Source organism: Silurus meridionalis, chromosome 5 (assembly GCF_014805685.1).
Source record: "Silurus meridionalis isolate SWU-2019-XX chromosome 5, ASM1480568v1, whole genome shotgun sequence".
Taxonomy (NCBI): Eukaryota; Metazoa; Chordata; class Actinopteri; order Siluriformes; family Siluridae; genus Silurus; species Silurus meridionalis.
The window spans coordinates 6,944,433-6,960,348 of NC_060888.1; the positions used below are offsets into that span (position 1 = coordinate 6,944,433).

Below are 15,916 nucleotides of genomic sequence, written 5' to 3' on the forward strand. Positions count from 1 at the left end.
TTAAAGCTCATTAAGTCTCCTGGCTACAATTCAGCATTTGATTAAGTTAAAGTTTCACTGAATGAATTTCACTCAAGTAACCGACACCTCCGGGTTTTACACCTTTTAAGGCGTCGTTTTTATTCCGAAACAATCCGGTCCGAACGAGCGCGAGTTCAGCGTGCAGGGGCGGAGGTGTCTGTTTCAAAGGAGGCTTGGTGCAATCAATATCCGAGATATGTTAATTCACTAAACCTCCGTCCTGCTCTTGATGTTTGCTAGAGTTACAGGCAGGCAGCTGGGGCGAGTGGGTGAAAGGGGGGCGGGGGTCAGTGAAAGCAGGTGGGCAATGTCCAGCACCCAGAAATGCCACCAATCCCCTCCTGCTTCGTGCCAAATTGTGATGTGCTTGAGATGCACCTGATATTTAACTCAATTAGTCAAAGTATTTTGTGTTATTCTCCCTACTGCTTTAGAAATAATGAATACAATTGGCATCATTCTTGTACAATTGGCTATAACTTAACTAAAACTCTCTCTCTCTCTTTCCCTTTCTCTCTTTCTCTCTCTTTCGAAGTGTTTGTATATCGAGACACAGATAACACTCCTGACACAACTCTCCTCCTGACTTCTCCAAGCATGTAGTTTGTCCTTACATTCACTTCTGTTCCTCATCCCACATATACACCCATCTTTAGAAATCTCCCTCCTTTAATATTTCGGCACGTAAAAACGAAGTGCGAACACGATATAAAGCAGCCGCCCGGACAAAGGTATGAAGGAAATGTGCTTTCCAACTGCTGCTGCGCGCTGAGCTTTGCGAAGAGCGAGCCAATCGAGAACTTTTACTGCGGATATGTGCAGAACATGATACTTAACTCGCGGAGTGTAAACCTCTAAAATATATCAAGGTCGACATTTACGGCCCGGTTTCCACATGCTCGCAGTCTCCGCTGTTAAAACCCGTATTCTGGGATAATAGATATAATAATAAAAGATGCATGTAAAAGAGAGGATTCAAGTAAGTGGATGTCACGGTGTTAAAGGAATCGAGCGAGGAAACAGGCTAACATAAAGACTCTGTTACGCTGCCTCGCTGCAATTGATCCTGCCGTGTGTATTTTTGCTGAGGCCTCAGACAGCATGGCCCTCTAATGATAACATGTTGTTGCTTTCTTAAACACTGCTGTGAGAACATCAGCATGGGGTCCTGCATTACCCTGGGAGGAGTTTGAAGAAGGTGAAAAAATGCCCCTGAGTGGTCACTGCCATACCGGCTGAAGCTGTGATTACAAACCATTGTGATCTTTACCCGTGCTAGGATGTAGACATGTTTTGAGTGTTTGTTAAAAGGACTGCTCACTATATTAACAGGGTTTCTGCGGTGTCTTAAAAAGTCTAAAATAAAGACATCTATATTTTAGGTCTTAAGAAGTCTTAAATTTGCTGATAACCGCACTTTAGAACGTGTTTGTTTGCTAGTTTTTGTGGTTCTGTAGTGTTTTTTGCTATTCCGAATTTAATTTGCCGTATTAGGACAAAAATTAGACCACCATGATACAGCCAATTCAGCTTTCTGCTATTGCCGCAAATCTCTCTTGGATTGTATCACAGACGTAAAAACTAGTTTTATTTTTCAGCTATAGGGAAGTGCAAGTTTAGCGATTCTTGGAAAGTATTTGTGTGTGTGTGTGTGTGTGTGTGTGTGTGTGTGTGTGTGTGTGTGTGTGTGTGTGTGTTGTAAAATAGGGCTTAAATTTCATTCTTATGGTCTTAAAAAGGTCTTAAATTTGACTTTTATTTCAGGGCAGCACATGAGAGCATACATGCCATGATCGGACGTCGCTGTGATTAACACTGGAGAGATACTAATAAACCAGGAAGTATGGGCAGCGAATTTGACTTCTAGAGCTGTTAACATTTAATTGATATGAATTTTTTTTTCCCGAAAAAATATCGGGGATGTACGACAGCGTTTCAGTTCCACCTTAAAAAGAATACGAGATTAGATTACGAGATTAAAGTCATAGCACTATTAGAATAAGGTCTAAATTAAGAGAATATAAATAAAAATAAGAGAATGGGGATGATTTGATTCAATAGATTCTACTTTAGCAAAGTTATAATTTAGTAAACGGACCCTGCAGCGGTTACGTAGAAAAAAACTCGAGGAAATTGATTCTTTTGTGCAGTCTAAATGATATCCATGGTACTGCGATGACTTTACTCTCGGAATCTTTTCTTTAAAGTGGCAATAAAACCCCGTCATAGAGATGAATCTCAAACGAGCACATTAGTGTTGTACAGAAACCTAGTTGGTGTCCAAAATGGCTGTGTGCCAAAGCGCCATGGCCTAATGCCTAATGCAGGCTTTACTTTACCCCCTCACAGGTGGGCATAATTACCACTGATGGTCTGTGATCAAACCAGAACCAGGATGAGACATGAATCTCACACATCGAACAAAGCCATACATACAGACAGCATTACTTCCTCGCAAAGTAATCACAAGCGTATGTGTTTTCTAAGCCTTGGGTGTATTAAATCGAGCCTGTGTTGCCTCAGTCCACCACTTCCCTACTTCCCTGAAATGATCTTGGTGATGACGTTTCGAGTTGAAAAGAAGGATCCTGTCAAGGCGGCATCCTTCCTCATGCCTTCAATGCTTTTTTCATTTTTTTCAATGAAAAAAAAAGTTAGTCATCTTCACTAACTGCTTTATCCTGGTTGAAGTCACGGTGGATTTCGGAATTTGTCTCGCTGTAAAGTGAGGTTACATAAACCTAAAAAACTTCCAGTTTTCCTTACTTTAGAGCCCTCTCAAGCCTATGTACTGTTATACCTTTGGGAGACAAATCCCCAAAATCTTTGCTACAGTAACTTTCCCTATTCCCCAGATGCATTCTTGATTCCTAAATGCCCGAGGCGGAAAACAGCATCGACTACAGTCATTATCTTCTCCCCCTGCGCCAGTAATCCTTAAAAGAGGAAAGGAAATGCTTAATGCAAGGTCAGTCCTTATTTGCCGGAGTAAGGCCTTTTAGTAAAGCCGTCTTGTGCTCCACCGAAAAGGAGGCAGACTGTCAGGGATTGTGCCAAAGCGAGAAGGACTGTACCTAATCACGCTGCCTCTGAGTCAATAGGAAGGTGACGTTATGGAAGAAGTCATAGTCAGAGCCTTTGTAGGAGCTTGGAAAATGATTTCAAAAGCTCTTTGTTACTTTTTTCGAAAATTCCCCAGGTGCCGCGTTCTACATTTGTATCCTAATTTGCGAGTTGTTGTAGACTCTGCCTTAAGTAATTCAAATCAAAGTGTAGAGAATATTAAAAAGGAAATGGTGATGTATTCGTCCAACAGATGTTTTAAGTTCAAGAGAAAAAGGTGGTGACCCTGTCAGAATTGGGTGAGCTGAATTATGAAAGGTGTCGCGACTTCGAAAAAGTAGTGAGGTGATATTTGGGCTGCTCGACTCGACTTGTAGTGTGCTCTGTCTGGTGTAACGCAGAACGCTGGCTCAATAGCCTCGGATAAAAAGTGCTGCAAGGATCCTCTCGTCTAGTTGAACATAAATACGCTTGACAGGCAGTTAATCTGTCAACTTGTCAGTTGTTATTCATTTAGGAGTATGACTGTAGTCTGTAATGTAGCAATGTCTTCACTGTGACCACGGCTCATAAATTTTCACCATTTGGAGCTGGCTGTTAATATGAAGCTGTGTAGCACCAAAATCAGTAATGGTTTCCATAAGCTGCGTGCTGTAATTCAGTAAATCAAAGCCAAACTAACAGCAAGTCCACCATTCCGACACTCCTTCAGAGGCCTCGTTTATCGCTCGTTTATCATTGCCGACTCGGCCAGGACGTATACGAAGACGGAATAATAAGCATTCGCAACATGATTATAGGTTTTAATTAGAAGTGGCTGCAAAAAAAGATGGATGCAAGGACATTCCTTGAGAACTTCACACGGCCAATCGAGAACTTTATTCAAAAGGGACATGGATTGCTGGCTTCGTGATCCAGCTAACTAGCGGCTAGATCTTTAGCGCACCACCTTGAGGGCCCCTGAACATTAAAACATCTGACAGACATAATCTTGGAGAAAAACAGGGCTTAGCGTGCTCAAGTTTCCCGTCGAACAAGGCCTGTTTTCTGCACTCGTCTCTACAGCAGATGTAAAAGCAAACACATGGAGGGGTTATCCAAACAGCTCCATCGCTCGGCTAGGAACCGTAAGAACGGCAAGCCGTTGGACGTGTGAAATGTAGCTCACCGCAGTGTCAATTGTACTTAATTAAAGGGGAGCAGAAGTTTGTTTAGAAATTTGAACACCCGAGCGCTTTCTTGACTTTTTTGCACTAGATTTCGTTCATCGTCGCAGCTCAGCCAGCGGTTAGGAGCTTTCGCAAGAATGTATACGTTATTGCAACTTTGAAAACTGGCACACGTTCTAACCCGAGGGCTCCAACTGCTGTTTTGGCGTTAAGGAGACGTTTTTATGAATGATACTAAACATACATACTATGAGCGTCGAAGCGGGTCTGCGGCCAAACCCGGAATCCATTGTTATCAGTCCAATAAAAATTTCTGGGTAATTGTTCTGATGAGGATAAAACCCGAAACAAAAGAGCTATGTGCTGCTGAGGCGCAGCAAAGGGGAAGAGTAGGGTTTTGGAGAGCAATAATGAAGCTGTAAGCTTAATGGGCCAAGTCTTTTCTCTGCCCAGGTTGGAGCCTCTCCTGCAGGAGCATTAAACAGCGTCCACTCTTAGATCAAAACTGCCTGCCGACAGGTTCAAAGAGCTGACAGCTCTGAAAATGCCAGTCATGTGTTGAATGGATGAGCTGGCAGGAGGGGGGGGTATGTAACCAGAGCAGAAAGGCCCTAAATTTCCACTCGCCATCCCTCCCCATTTGCCTCTTGAAGCTTGCTTTTAGGAATTAAACAAGTATCCCACAGAACGGAGGTCTTTGAATCGCCTGCACACTAATCACTAGTCTTTATGTTCTTTGTTTTCATATCGTTGACTTGAATAATTCCTGCGTCTTTATTTCTAGTGAGCTTCCCTCCCTACAGCAGCATGCAACATTTAATCCAGATTGCACTCCAAAAAGCATCTCAGTCTCAGGGCATGAATCATCTTGCGAACTGATAAATCTAGGACATTTTTTTTTTTTTTTTTGCTAACATCGAGTCGTACAGTTTCGTTTGGCACCCGTAGGCCAATTAATCACACGTAAGCCATAGCACAGCTCTCAGCTACCGTGTCATGTTATAATTCACTTCGCTGACTTATCTCGGGCCAGATTTATGTTTCGGTCAAAGCCGAAATCCGCACACGCGCAAAAAAACGGCATCGCGTACTGGAATGAGTGCAATGCAGAGGTGTGCTTTGATATGTAAGCTTCAAAGTTGCTGTCTTCTCTCTCTGCGCAGATGACTCGAGCTCAGGGAAGGATGGTGCCAGACCAGCGGGAGATGCCGAGTTCTCCACCGACCTGTCAGGAAAACTGGGTAAGGTGCTAGAGCTCTCTGATCGTCCCTTTGAACTCCTTTTATTCTTATTAGCTGTAATTGCTTCTCAAGATCAAGAAGGAATCTTTTTCTGTTCGCCAACAAAGTTTCATAAAGCAACTATTTTTTGGGCTTACGGTCGTATGGCATGACTTGAGGTCGCGCATCAGTTTTCAATTGTAAAACATGAATGTGGTTCGGTGGAAATAGCAGGCATAAATTTTGGGTTTTTTTTCTCTTTTCTTTGAGTTATTATTTTATTACAACTTGCAAGCTGCTCTTTTTCCATGCAAGCAATTAGAAACATTTACATCATTTGACGAACAATCAGCTACATTTAAAAAAACACAACAATCAAACCTTGACCAATTAGGACACAGCCATTATTGTCCTACCCTACATTGGTATACTCTCCTCCAGCTTTAGACTTGGGTTTTGCTTTGGTAATTGCGTTTGACAAGCGAAAAAGCAGGCTATTTAAGTATCGTGTAAGGGGGGAAGCATTCCATTCCACCATCCAATTCGATACGAGGTCTGAGCCGTAAACACACACTGAGCACCGCCGCGCTCAACGGAGAGACAGTCCCGAGTTCACTATTGTGTGTTCTGTCCTGCTGTTTGTTCGAACTCCGCTGTGAGTATAAACAGCCAGCGACGAACGGCCTGGTAAAAGTTCAGAGCAGCTGCTGTTTGCTTTGTCAAATTGCCCTCATGTGGTGGCGCTTTCACTTCAGCCCTTGTGTGAGATGTTTTCATTGAAACATTATCAGTGTTGTGAAAAATTACATGGTGCCTTCAGAGAGTCTATAACCCTGGATCCTAAACCCTGCAAAAACACTTACTTGGACTAATGCTGGTATTTTAATTTTTTGTGCTGAATTGGCATGGTGTTCACAAACAAGTTATAAGGAATATTATATTGGACTTTAATAGTATCTCATTTAGAGTGTTGACTTGAATGTTACTCATATTACAGCTTCAGTCCGATGAGTGGATTAGTAATTTTTGCTAGAGGTAGCCCCCCAACATGTATTACGTTCCATTAATTCTAACATGCAGGCATTTAAAAAAAAAGCTAGAAAAATCTTCCAGTTCTAAAATGTAGTTTCTTTTGTTACAGTACGGCCCCGGTTCACTCAGCCAGCCAAGATGAGAAAGCGAGTGATAGCTCGGCCAGTGGGCAGCTCGGTGCGGCTAAAGTGTACAGCCAGTGGAAACCCCAGACCTGACATTGTGTGGCTGAAGGACAGCAGACCACTCACCCCCGAGGAAGTGGGCGAGAGCCGCAAGAAGAAATGGACGTTAAGCCTAAAAAACCTTACGCCGGAACACAGCGGCAAATACACTTGCCACGTCTCGAATCGCGCTGGAGAAATCAACGCAACCTACAAAGTGGAAGTCATCCGTAAGTCATCTGCTTCTCCCCTCTGAATGTGCTTGTCTCTGAAACGCGTCGGACGTGATGTGTCAGTTTGATAGACCTGGCAGGGAAAAGGTGTCTGGTTAATGTGCAGTATCTGCTTTTCATTTGTTTGTTTGGCCCAGAAACAAAGGGTTTTTTTTAAAAAAGACCGGATCGAGTTCACAGCAGATTGATGTTTTCTGTCACCCAAATTGAGAACATAAAAGTCAGCTCAGGATGAAGTGGCCAGAGTGGAATATGAGTTGTGTAACAGAGTTTTGTGATAAACGCGAAATTAATTTGGATCGTTGTATAGCAGTTTATGCCGAATAATACATCTTGAGTAATTATCGGCCTTTTGGCTGCTGTTTGGTGGAAAGTTGTAAGGCTTTATTAACAGCTTCGTTACTACTGAGTGGTTCGACTGGTTTAGTGTGCAGAACTACGACATGGTTACTGTTTGGTGGTAAATTTAGAGCGCTTGAAAGATTCTATCCATCTCATTTAGCATCTGCTCTAGATTAAATCCCAGCTGTGCCTGCTGACTTTACAAACACACGTTTCTAAAAAAGCCCTGCTCCAAGCAAGGGGGAGGTGAAACTTGGGCTTGTGCAAAAACGTGGCATCTCTATCTTTGCCAATGAACCTTTAGGTTAATTATTAAAAAACAATGCCTTTTTTTTTTATCTATCTACAGAGCGCACCAACTCTAAGCCCATCCTGACTGGTACTCATCCTGTCAACACGACAGTAGACTACGGCGGCACCACGTCTTTCCAATGCAAAGTACGCAGTGACGTTAAACCCGTTATCCAGTGGCTCAAGAGAGTGGAGCCTGGTGACGAGAGCAAGTACAATTCAACCATCGAGGTTGGAGAGCACCGATTCGTGGTGCTTCCCACCGGGGAGGTGTGGTCGCGGCCTGACGGCTCCTACCTCAACAAGCTGCTCATTACCCGCGCCAAGGAAGAGGACGCCGGCATGTACATCTGCCTGGGCGCCAACACCATGGGCTACAGCTTCCGCAGTGCCTTCCTTACTGTCCTGCCTGGTCTGTATCACTTCTGTACCTCAAATCAAAGAAAAATGAAAGGAAGTGTCAAATGCTAATTGATATAAAAGGAAACAAGCTTTGATGCATCGAATTGTTATTTCAAAGAAATAAAACAAAGAATTGTATGGAATGGATTGTAAAATTTTCTCAATAGCATCAAAATAGGAACTCATCATTTCTAACTTTAATCTCCTCTTTGTGTTTTAGACACCAAGCCCCATTTCCCGCATATCCCTGCCGTCTCGTCCCCGGGGCTCCCCTGGCCCGTCATCATTGGCATTCCTGCTGGCGTGGTCTTTATCCTGGGCACCATCCTCCTGTGGTTTTGCCAGTCTAAAAAGCACTGTTCCTCAGGAGCCATCGTCTCCGCCCAAGCCAACGGCCATCGCCAGCCTCCTCGAGAGCGCCCACTGCCGGGAGCCGACAAGGACTGCATGGGCTCCGTGAGCTACGAGGAGTATCTGAATCAGCAGCAGCAGCAACAGCTCCTGCTCGGCCCCAAGGTCTACCCAAAGATCTTTACAGACATCCACACGCACACACACTCGCACGTGGACGGGAAAGTGCACCAGCACCAGCACATCCACTACCAATGTTAGCCTCCTGACGTCTCGCAAGGCTCCTGTTCAAGGTCTGCACTTCGTTTGTCCCTCAATAGCGACCTCACCAGTAGCAGTTTTTTTTTTTCTTTGCATTGTTCGGACCATTGTGCGGAACTTCAAGTGAAGGTGAACGCTCGCCCAAGCTGCACCACTGATTCTAGAGAACGCGAACCCATATGCAACATGAGCCAGGTTAATTCGTACAAAAACTTTTATCAAGAGTACACTTCCACATGTTAACCACGAGACGAGCCTGGAGCAAAAAACCAAGAAGATGCAATCGTTTCACACAAAAGTATACAGAGAAACACATTTTCAGGTCAGTTCCGGACATTATACGCGCTAAACGGAAAACAAAAAGTGAATGTATTGCCTCTTCGACGACGCATTGCGACACCGTCTTTTTGGCTTTGTGAACAAACGCATCTTCGACCAGTCGGCTGTAATGCTCTTTCACAGATGGACTTTGTGGATACGGTTTCCATTAGCACCAAATTACAGTGAGAATTAGTTCTTTTTGCTGCAATCTAAACCGAATCGCCCGTCAGTGTAGACGTTTGCAGGTATACACACTATTTTATTAAATCTACATATGCCAAATTTGGATTTCCTGATGCTAATAATAAGCCCTTTACTTGGAAATGACTGCATGGAAGTCTATACACGTGTACATGTCATTCATGCCGAGTTTGTGGGCTTTCACATATCAGTTGGACTTTCATTTTCTGGTACATGAATGTGCATTTTTAGTTTTTGTTGTTGCAAATGTTGTTGGATATTTAAGTGTATCTCTTTTAAGTGTATCTCCACTTATTGGATAAATAACAACACAAGTGCCTGTTTTTTGTTTTTTTTTTCCTAAGATTTGAGTGATTAAATGTTCAGGTACGGGATAATAATACCAATTCCTTTCTCTCAGGTGGCCCTTTTTTATTTCACTAGGACATATTGCTATTATTTTGACCACTACATGAAAACTGTGTAAAATGCCTTTGACTGCTCGAGTAATGGCAGCCCTTTATGCATTTTTTGGTGCTAGGGCTTTAAAATCAGACTGAGGCAAAACAATTTCACCCCGCGAGGTGCGAGAAAGCCGATCCCAGTCCAAACGTCCCTGCGTGTTTTTTTTTTTGTTGTTGGTATTTTTCTGTAATTACCCGAATGTGGAAGTGCAGAACACTGCCAAGTTTTGAATCTATATTTAATGCACTTATTCCACAATTTCAGTTGTAGTTATACGAACATTTAGGATGTTTAGGAATCCCTCAAAATGCAAATCCTGTAACTAAAACGTTAACAGGTGTAGTTTATTTATTTGCTAGCATTTTTTTTTTTTTTGTGTGACCTTAAATTGGGCATTAAATAAATGTTTCAAACCAAATAAATCAAGATAGATGATGGTTTTATTTTTCTTTATTTTTATAGCTGCAATGTAAGCTATGTAGCATATATCAAGTGTAAAATATTTATATGTGCAGTTTAAAAGAAGTTAGTAATTAGTTATCTTTGTATGGACAATCTTGTACAGTCAGGCCTCTGTTTATGTGGTAAAAAAAAATTCATGTTTGTCACATTGAAACATTTAAAATCATTTTATCATTGCCAATAAAATGATAAATCTTTTATGGGGCTCAAAATGTCTTGTTTTCTTGTTGTACACCGATCAGGCAAAACATGATCTCTTCATCATGGTACCTGTTGGTGGAAATGTATTAATAATATATATATATATATATATATATATATATATATATATATATATATATATATATATATATATATAAAATGATATATATTCATGGCCTTTGCTCAATACTTTTTGAGCAGTTTCTCCTATTCTTTTTTGCAGAACCCTTCAAGCTCATTCAAGTTGGAGGAGGAGCGTTTTCAAATACACTTCTTTCACTTTGTCATTATAGGTTATTGTTTGTACATTTTTAAAGAAGATAATGAATTGAATCCATTTTGGAATAAGGCTTTAACGTAACATAATGTGGATAAAGTGAAGTGCTGTGAACTTTCCGTATCACTGAATTTAATATTGCTGATCACTAATATTACAAAACAAGGGGGAAAAAGTATTTTGAAGCTAATCACAGCCCTAGCTGTACTTTTTAACTGTCTCTACCACTCTACATTCCTCTCTTTTTGTGCCGTTTTAATTGAACAGCCATTCAGGTAGCGGCGAGCGCCTTCATTGATTCACACTGAAACGGAAACTCTATGCGTCTGTGCAGGCAACACCTGGGAATACCTGCTCACTCCTTTCAAAGAATGAGCCCTCTGTTTGCGTTTCTGTCTTCTTTCAAACGGACAGAATGGTTCCGCAACAAAGCGGCTGTTTGAAAGGCTGAAAAATAAAAACACGCCCCTTTCTAATAATGCGCAAAAGCAGTTCCCTTTAAATGTTTACCTTGATGGTATAAAAGGGAGTAATGCAGAAACAGAAGAAGAAAGAGACAGCAAAATAGAAAGAAAGAGAAAAAGAATGAGAGATCGAGGGAAAAAAAAAAAAGAATCTGCAAGATGGGAGTGGAGCCAAGGCCTTTAAAGTCTGCCACAGAACCGTGACAAAAGCAGCCTAATCTCGGTGTTGTCTTTCGGCCCTTTCTTTACACATCCTGCCAAGGCTGCCTGAGAGGAAAGGAATCTCTCTGCGGCCACGCTGACATCACTCAGGCACGGGGGTCATCAAAGGCACGTCCGTGCGGGACATCTGCGTCTGCACGAATGGGTGAGGAAGAGCAGGCAAGTCCTGTGCTTGTCCTGCCCTATACCTGTTCACTCCAATCAATAACCATCCCCCCTCGCTGGGACCACCCTAGAGGATGTTAGCGCTTCGTAAACATTTGGAGTCACGTGTTAGTCCACGGGAAACATTTCTGATAGCGCTTTGAAGGTCCTGGGTGAGGAGGAGGAGGACGATGATGAGCTGGATTTCATCTGCCTTTCATAAATGCCACTCGGTGATGCGTTGAAAGAAACCAGAGCGCTGGAGGAACACAGAGAAAACACTCATGTCGTCGTCAACAGGTGGTAGAACACGTTGCTCGCATTAAACTGCAGCCTTCCGAGAGTGTCCTTTTAGTTTAGCTTATTTCCTGTAATTACTCAAAGGAGTGCAGGTCGAGGCCACGTATATTGTCTTTCACTTGCGTAATTGCATTTGGTTAGTTGATCTCAGGTGCAGTAGAAAGTCATGTGTACAGTACTGTGAGTGATATGGGAGACATTATTACATCTGTTGACAGGCTTTGTTAGACGGCCAACGCTGGAGATAAAACAGCACAAAGGTTACGGAAGAGGCAACGAGGAAACACTGAGCAATCACATGAAGAGGACTGCTTTCGTTCATAAGGAGTCCTCTTCTGGATGAACTCTAGACCTTCAGAAAACAGCACAGTGCACTACAGGAAGCACAGAATAGGAAATATTGTCTCCTGTGACGTCAAAACAAATGCAAAACATCTATCTATCTATCTATCTATCTATCTATCTATCTATCTATCTATCTATCTATCTATCTATCTATCTATCTATCTATCTATCTATCTAACTAACTAGCCAACTAACTAACTAACTAACTGATTGCTTATATTGCATTTCTAAAACTACTTCTGACCTTAGACCCCTTAACAAGTTTATTTGTTGCCTCAAGGCAGCAATGTGCAGAAGATATGTACAGGTTATGAGTCTAACTCTAGTGCTTCCTGTCTTCCTGTGAGCAACTCAATCTCGCTGTACTTTATTATGAGTGCCAAATCAGCCCCATGTGACTACTGAGAAAATGTTACCCTGCTCCGTTTTCTGACAGCAAAAACAAAAACATCAGTGCAACACTGCACGGAACCACAAAAAAAAAGTTAAAAAAAAAAAAACCTTACCTGCAAGCAAATAAGTGATTCAAGATGTTGTGGTTAGAACTTTGGTGTGTAAATCATTTCATTACTATTGCACAAAGGCTCTCTGTTATATAAAAACAGCCAAGGTTTTGGAATAATGACTTTCGGAGGTGCTTGCTTTATCTCTCCTAGGTGGCACGTCTCATTTGTATGGCCTGAGGGTGTACAAAAGCAAAGGTCTGATTTAGATTTCTTTTCCATAAAGACACAATGACAGCTGGCCCAAGGGCCTGACGCTCGCTCTCATTGGGCCCCAGTGCAGGAAATTACCCCAAATCCCTGCCGAACCCGAGAGTTCATGCATGTTTCATGTGTACAATAGTGTCTGTTCACACCTAGGCCTTTACACGGAGCTGTGTGTTTCGATGAACTACTGGAGTGGCGCTCGTTGCTGTAGGCAACACAAAGGGAAAAACACACACTCACACACATGTGACTGTAGGTTACTGGTTTGGGCAAATCATGGCATGTGAAGTGATGATAACAACTTTCTATTCATATGCATCTATTATCTGGCATGCACTGCAAAGAGCACAAAATCCTCCAAGGCAGACATACACAGAGAGGCAGAGAGACAGAGAGAGAGAGAGAGAGAGAGAGAGAGAGAGAGAGAGAGAGAGAGAGAGAGAGAGAGAGAGAGAGAGAGAGTAATGTAGATATGGTAGGTATAGAAGACACAGTAATCAATCATAGGGTTTACCCCATATTGTACACAATGGGGGTATATACACTAGTCAGATGGTTGACGAATACATTCACTAGTTGACGCTGTGAAAAAGAACAGTAAGGCAGAAAGACAATAAAGAGAGCAGACCAAATATAATTTTAGAAAATACTACATAACACTGCTGGGAAAAGTATTTATATGAATTACCACTTTGGCATCACTTTGCATGATAAGAAGGCGAAACTGGCTTTATCCCAATCCTGCCATCTCTCAAAGGAAGTTATTATTGTTAAAACTCAATCATTTTAATTTACAACAACATCCTCGAACTGTGGCAGAATCAAGTCCATTGTTACCAGCACTGGGTGAAAGAACACTTTCAGAGCCACAAGTTGCACAACACTAACAAACTCCAACTCCCACAGCTAAAGTCAATTCAGCAGCCATGCCGCCACCTCAAGCAGGCTGATTCAGAATTGTTTACGAGTGCTAAATCTGACAAAGATAAAGGAGAGGGAAAAAAAAACAACAACCAGACAGTAAACATCGTGTCCTTCATATATCGTTTCCGCACCATGTCGCCCGCTAAGTTTCAGAAACAACAATTTCAGCTCGTCCACAAAGGTGAGGGTTTTGACAACTGGCTCATCTATAAAAACTGCAATATGATACACAGCTTTAGAAGCTGTGTTTTTAATTTTCTGGTTAGATAGTTCAAAACAGTGGTCCCCAAACTTTTTTGCACCACGGACCGGTTTAATGTCAGACAATATTTTCACGGACCGACCTTTAAGGTGTGGCGGATAAATACAACAAAATGAAACGATACGACTGGCATAAAAAGTGGTATTTTCTAAATATAATAAACATGAATCCACAGTGTTGTTTTTTGTTCATTTTGCTTCCTTAGGGGTTTGAATTTAGCGGTAATGTATTATGTGTTAGCGGCCGGAGCTCCTTTAAGAAGGTAACGAATGGAGGAAAGACATGACTGAGGGAAGCATCATGACATGCATCAACAGTGAGTCATAGACAGATGTGGCGGAGAGAATCAGACCACTGGTGTAAAACACCTTAAAGCTGGATATTGTGGCAATTACTCTGAAAAAGATGCCTAGTCAACTATTTTTACTAATGGTCGACTAGGCAAATCAGTAGTTGTACAACCCCTAGTACAATCATATCTGATAGAGAAAAAAAAATAATCCACTACTACCTAAGAGCCATTGCTAGATTACGGAGCATGACAATCAACTGCTAATTCTATGCTTAGATTGTGTTCTGCGTCACACTGAATAAAAACGCCTGCCAAAATGAATAAATGTGACTGTAATCAGATGTTTATTGTATAGTCCTGTGCCAAAGTTTGATTGATTTGGTGCCAATGAAGTTTGGCACTTCCTCCTAATGTTGTTGTTGGCAAAGCCTTTCCATTCTCCATTTAAAACTAGTACCTGTACATGGCCAAAATCGACTTGATTCCGGTCATCTAAATTACCTTCAGTTTGTTTAGCCATGGTGCAAATAACTCGCAATTACTCTCATTTCCATCTTGAACCCAGTTCTCTGATAAAGTACATTATTGCTCGAACATTTGTCTACCGCGTACCATTATGCCGCACGATATGGACGATTTCATGCACTACACGAGAAGCCATGTGTGTGTTTGTTTTTAGTGCTTCATTGTCTGTTTGATGTGGTTATGGAGTCCAATGTTTGCTTTAACATTACTGGGACATGATTTTTTTCTTGTGTGGTATTCAATATGTTTTCCTTTTCTCTCTTTCTGTAGTGGTCAATGTGTCTGATGTGGTCATGTCTGATTCTTTATTTATGCTCATTTGTTTTTTTTTCACAGACGTCGTATATGAATGTATTTATGTTTAACTTTGCTACTTGGAATCAGTCAACCGCCAACTAACCATATAATACAAATCAACAGTAATTATTGAAAAATCATGGTTCTGTTTGTTTTAAAAAGCGCAAAGGAGGGAATTTTGCTCGCAAACACTAATTTGTATGACTCTTAAATCCAATTATACGTGTAATTATTTAGAAGTTCAGAATAACTGCTCTCTATAAAGCAGGCACTATTAGAAGTCACTTTAAAGCCGAAATGCTTGTGAGTGGTACTCTAGCATTATATATCCAGACTAAATTTATTCCTCTTGGCTAAAAATATGGTTATTGTTATTAGTCGTTCTGGACCTGCAGCTTTTCAACGTTCCTGTCGAATCGAGTCCACTTCTCACATCCAATCTGCTTCACCATGACTCCGTCATGAAGAGCGTTATGCCTTACTCGATTGCATGCCTCGCCATCTGTATGATACAATTAAGCCATTGTTCAATCTCCACTCAGTCTGAGGAGGCTTAAAAAGCTCAACATATGTAACCTTATGTTCAATTGCGGCCATTTAAGTGGCTCGTCAAGCTGCATTTAGAAATGTGTAACTTAATGCCCGGCCATTGATTTGCAGCGGCGCCGTAAAAACACGTCGGAGAACTGTGCCAGCTTTCATGGAGACGTTTTGTTCCTGTCTGTCTTTGGATTGGATCTCTTATTTTAAGTCTATTTAGAGAGTAATACGGACTGCTTGAGATTTTTTTGCTGTTTGAACTCCAAAGCCAGAGGCAGGTTGGCCCATACCAACACAACTTCTGCATTTGGAGCTAATAAGAACCAGGTGTGTGTGTGTGTGTTTGTGTACGTATGCCCATATTTTAGCTATACACACTACCACGACTACTGCCCAACCCTCCCTCTAGCTCCCTCTATAGACCCTGAGTGCAATT

General features: G+C 41.8%; 1 protein-coding gene across 1 annotated transcript in view; it reads left to right on the forward strand.

Annotated features, from left to right (window-relative positions):
• fgfrl1a (fibroblast growth factor receptor like 1a) overlaps positions 1–9,451 on the forward strand; it is a 40,711-nt gene extending 31,260 nt beyond the window's left edge. The window contains exons 4-7 of the mRNA XM_046850332.1: positions 5,417–5,494; positions 6,615–6,899; positions 7,594–7,947; positions 8,158–9,451. Coding sequence (XP_046706288.1) covers positions 5,417–5,494; positions 6,615–6,899; positions 7,594–7,947; positions 8,158–8,549 — 1,109 coding nt within the window. The 3' untranslated portion in view covers positions 8,550–9,451. The remainder of the gene's footprint in view (positions 1–5,416; positions 5,495–6,614; positions 6,900–7,593; positions 7,948–8,157) is intronic.
• Positions 9,452–15,916: the final 6,465 nt, after the last annotated feature.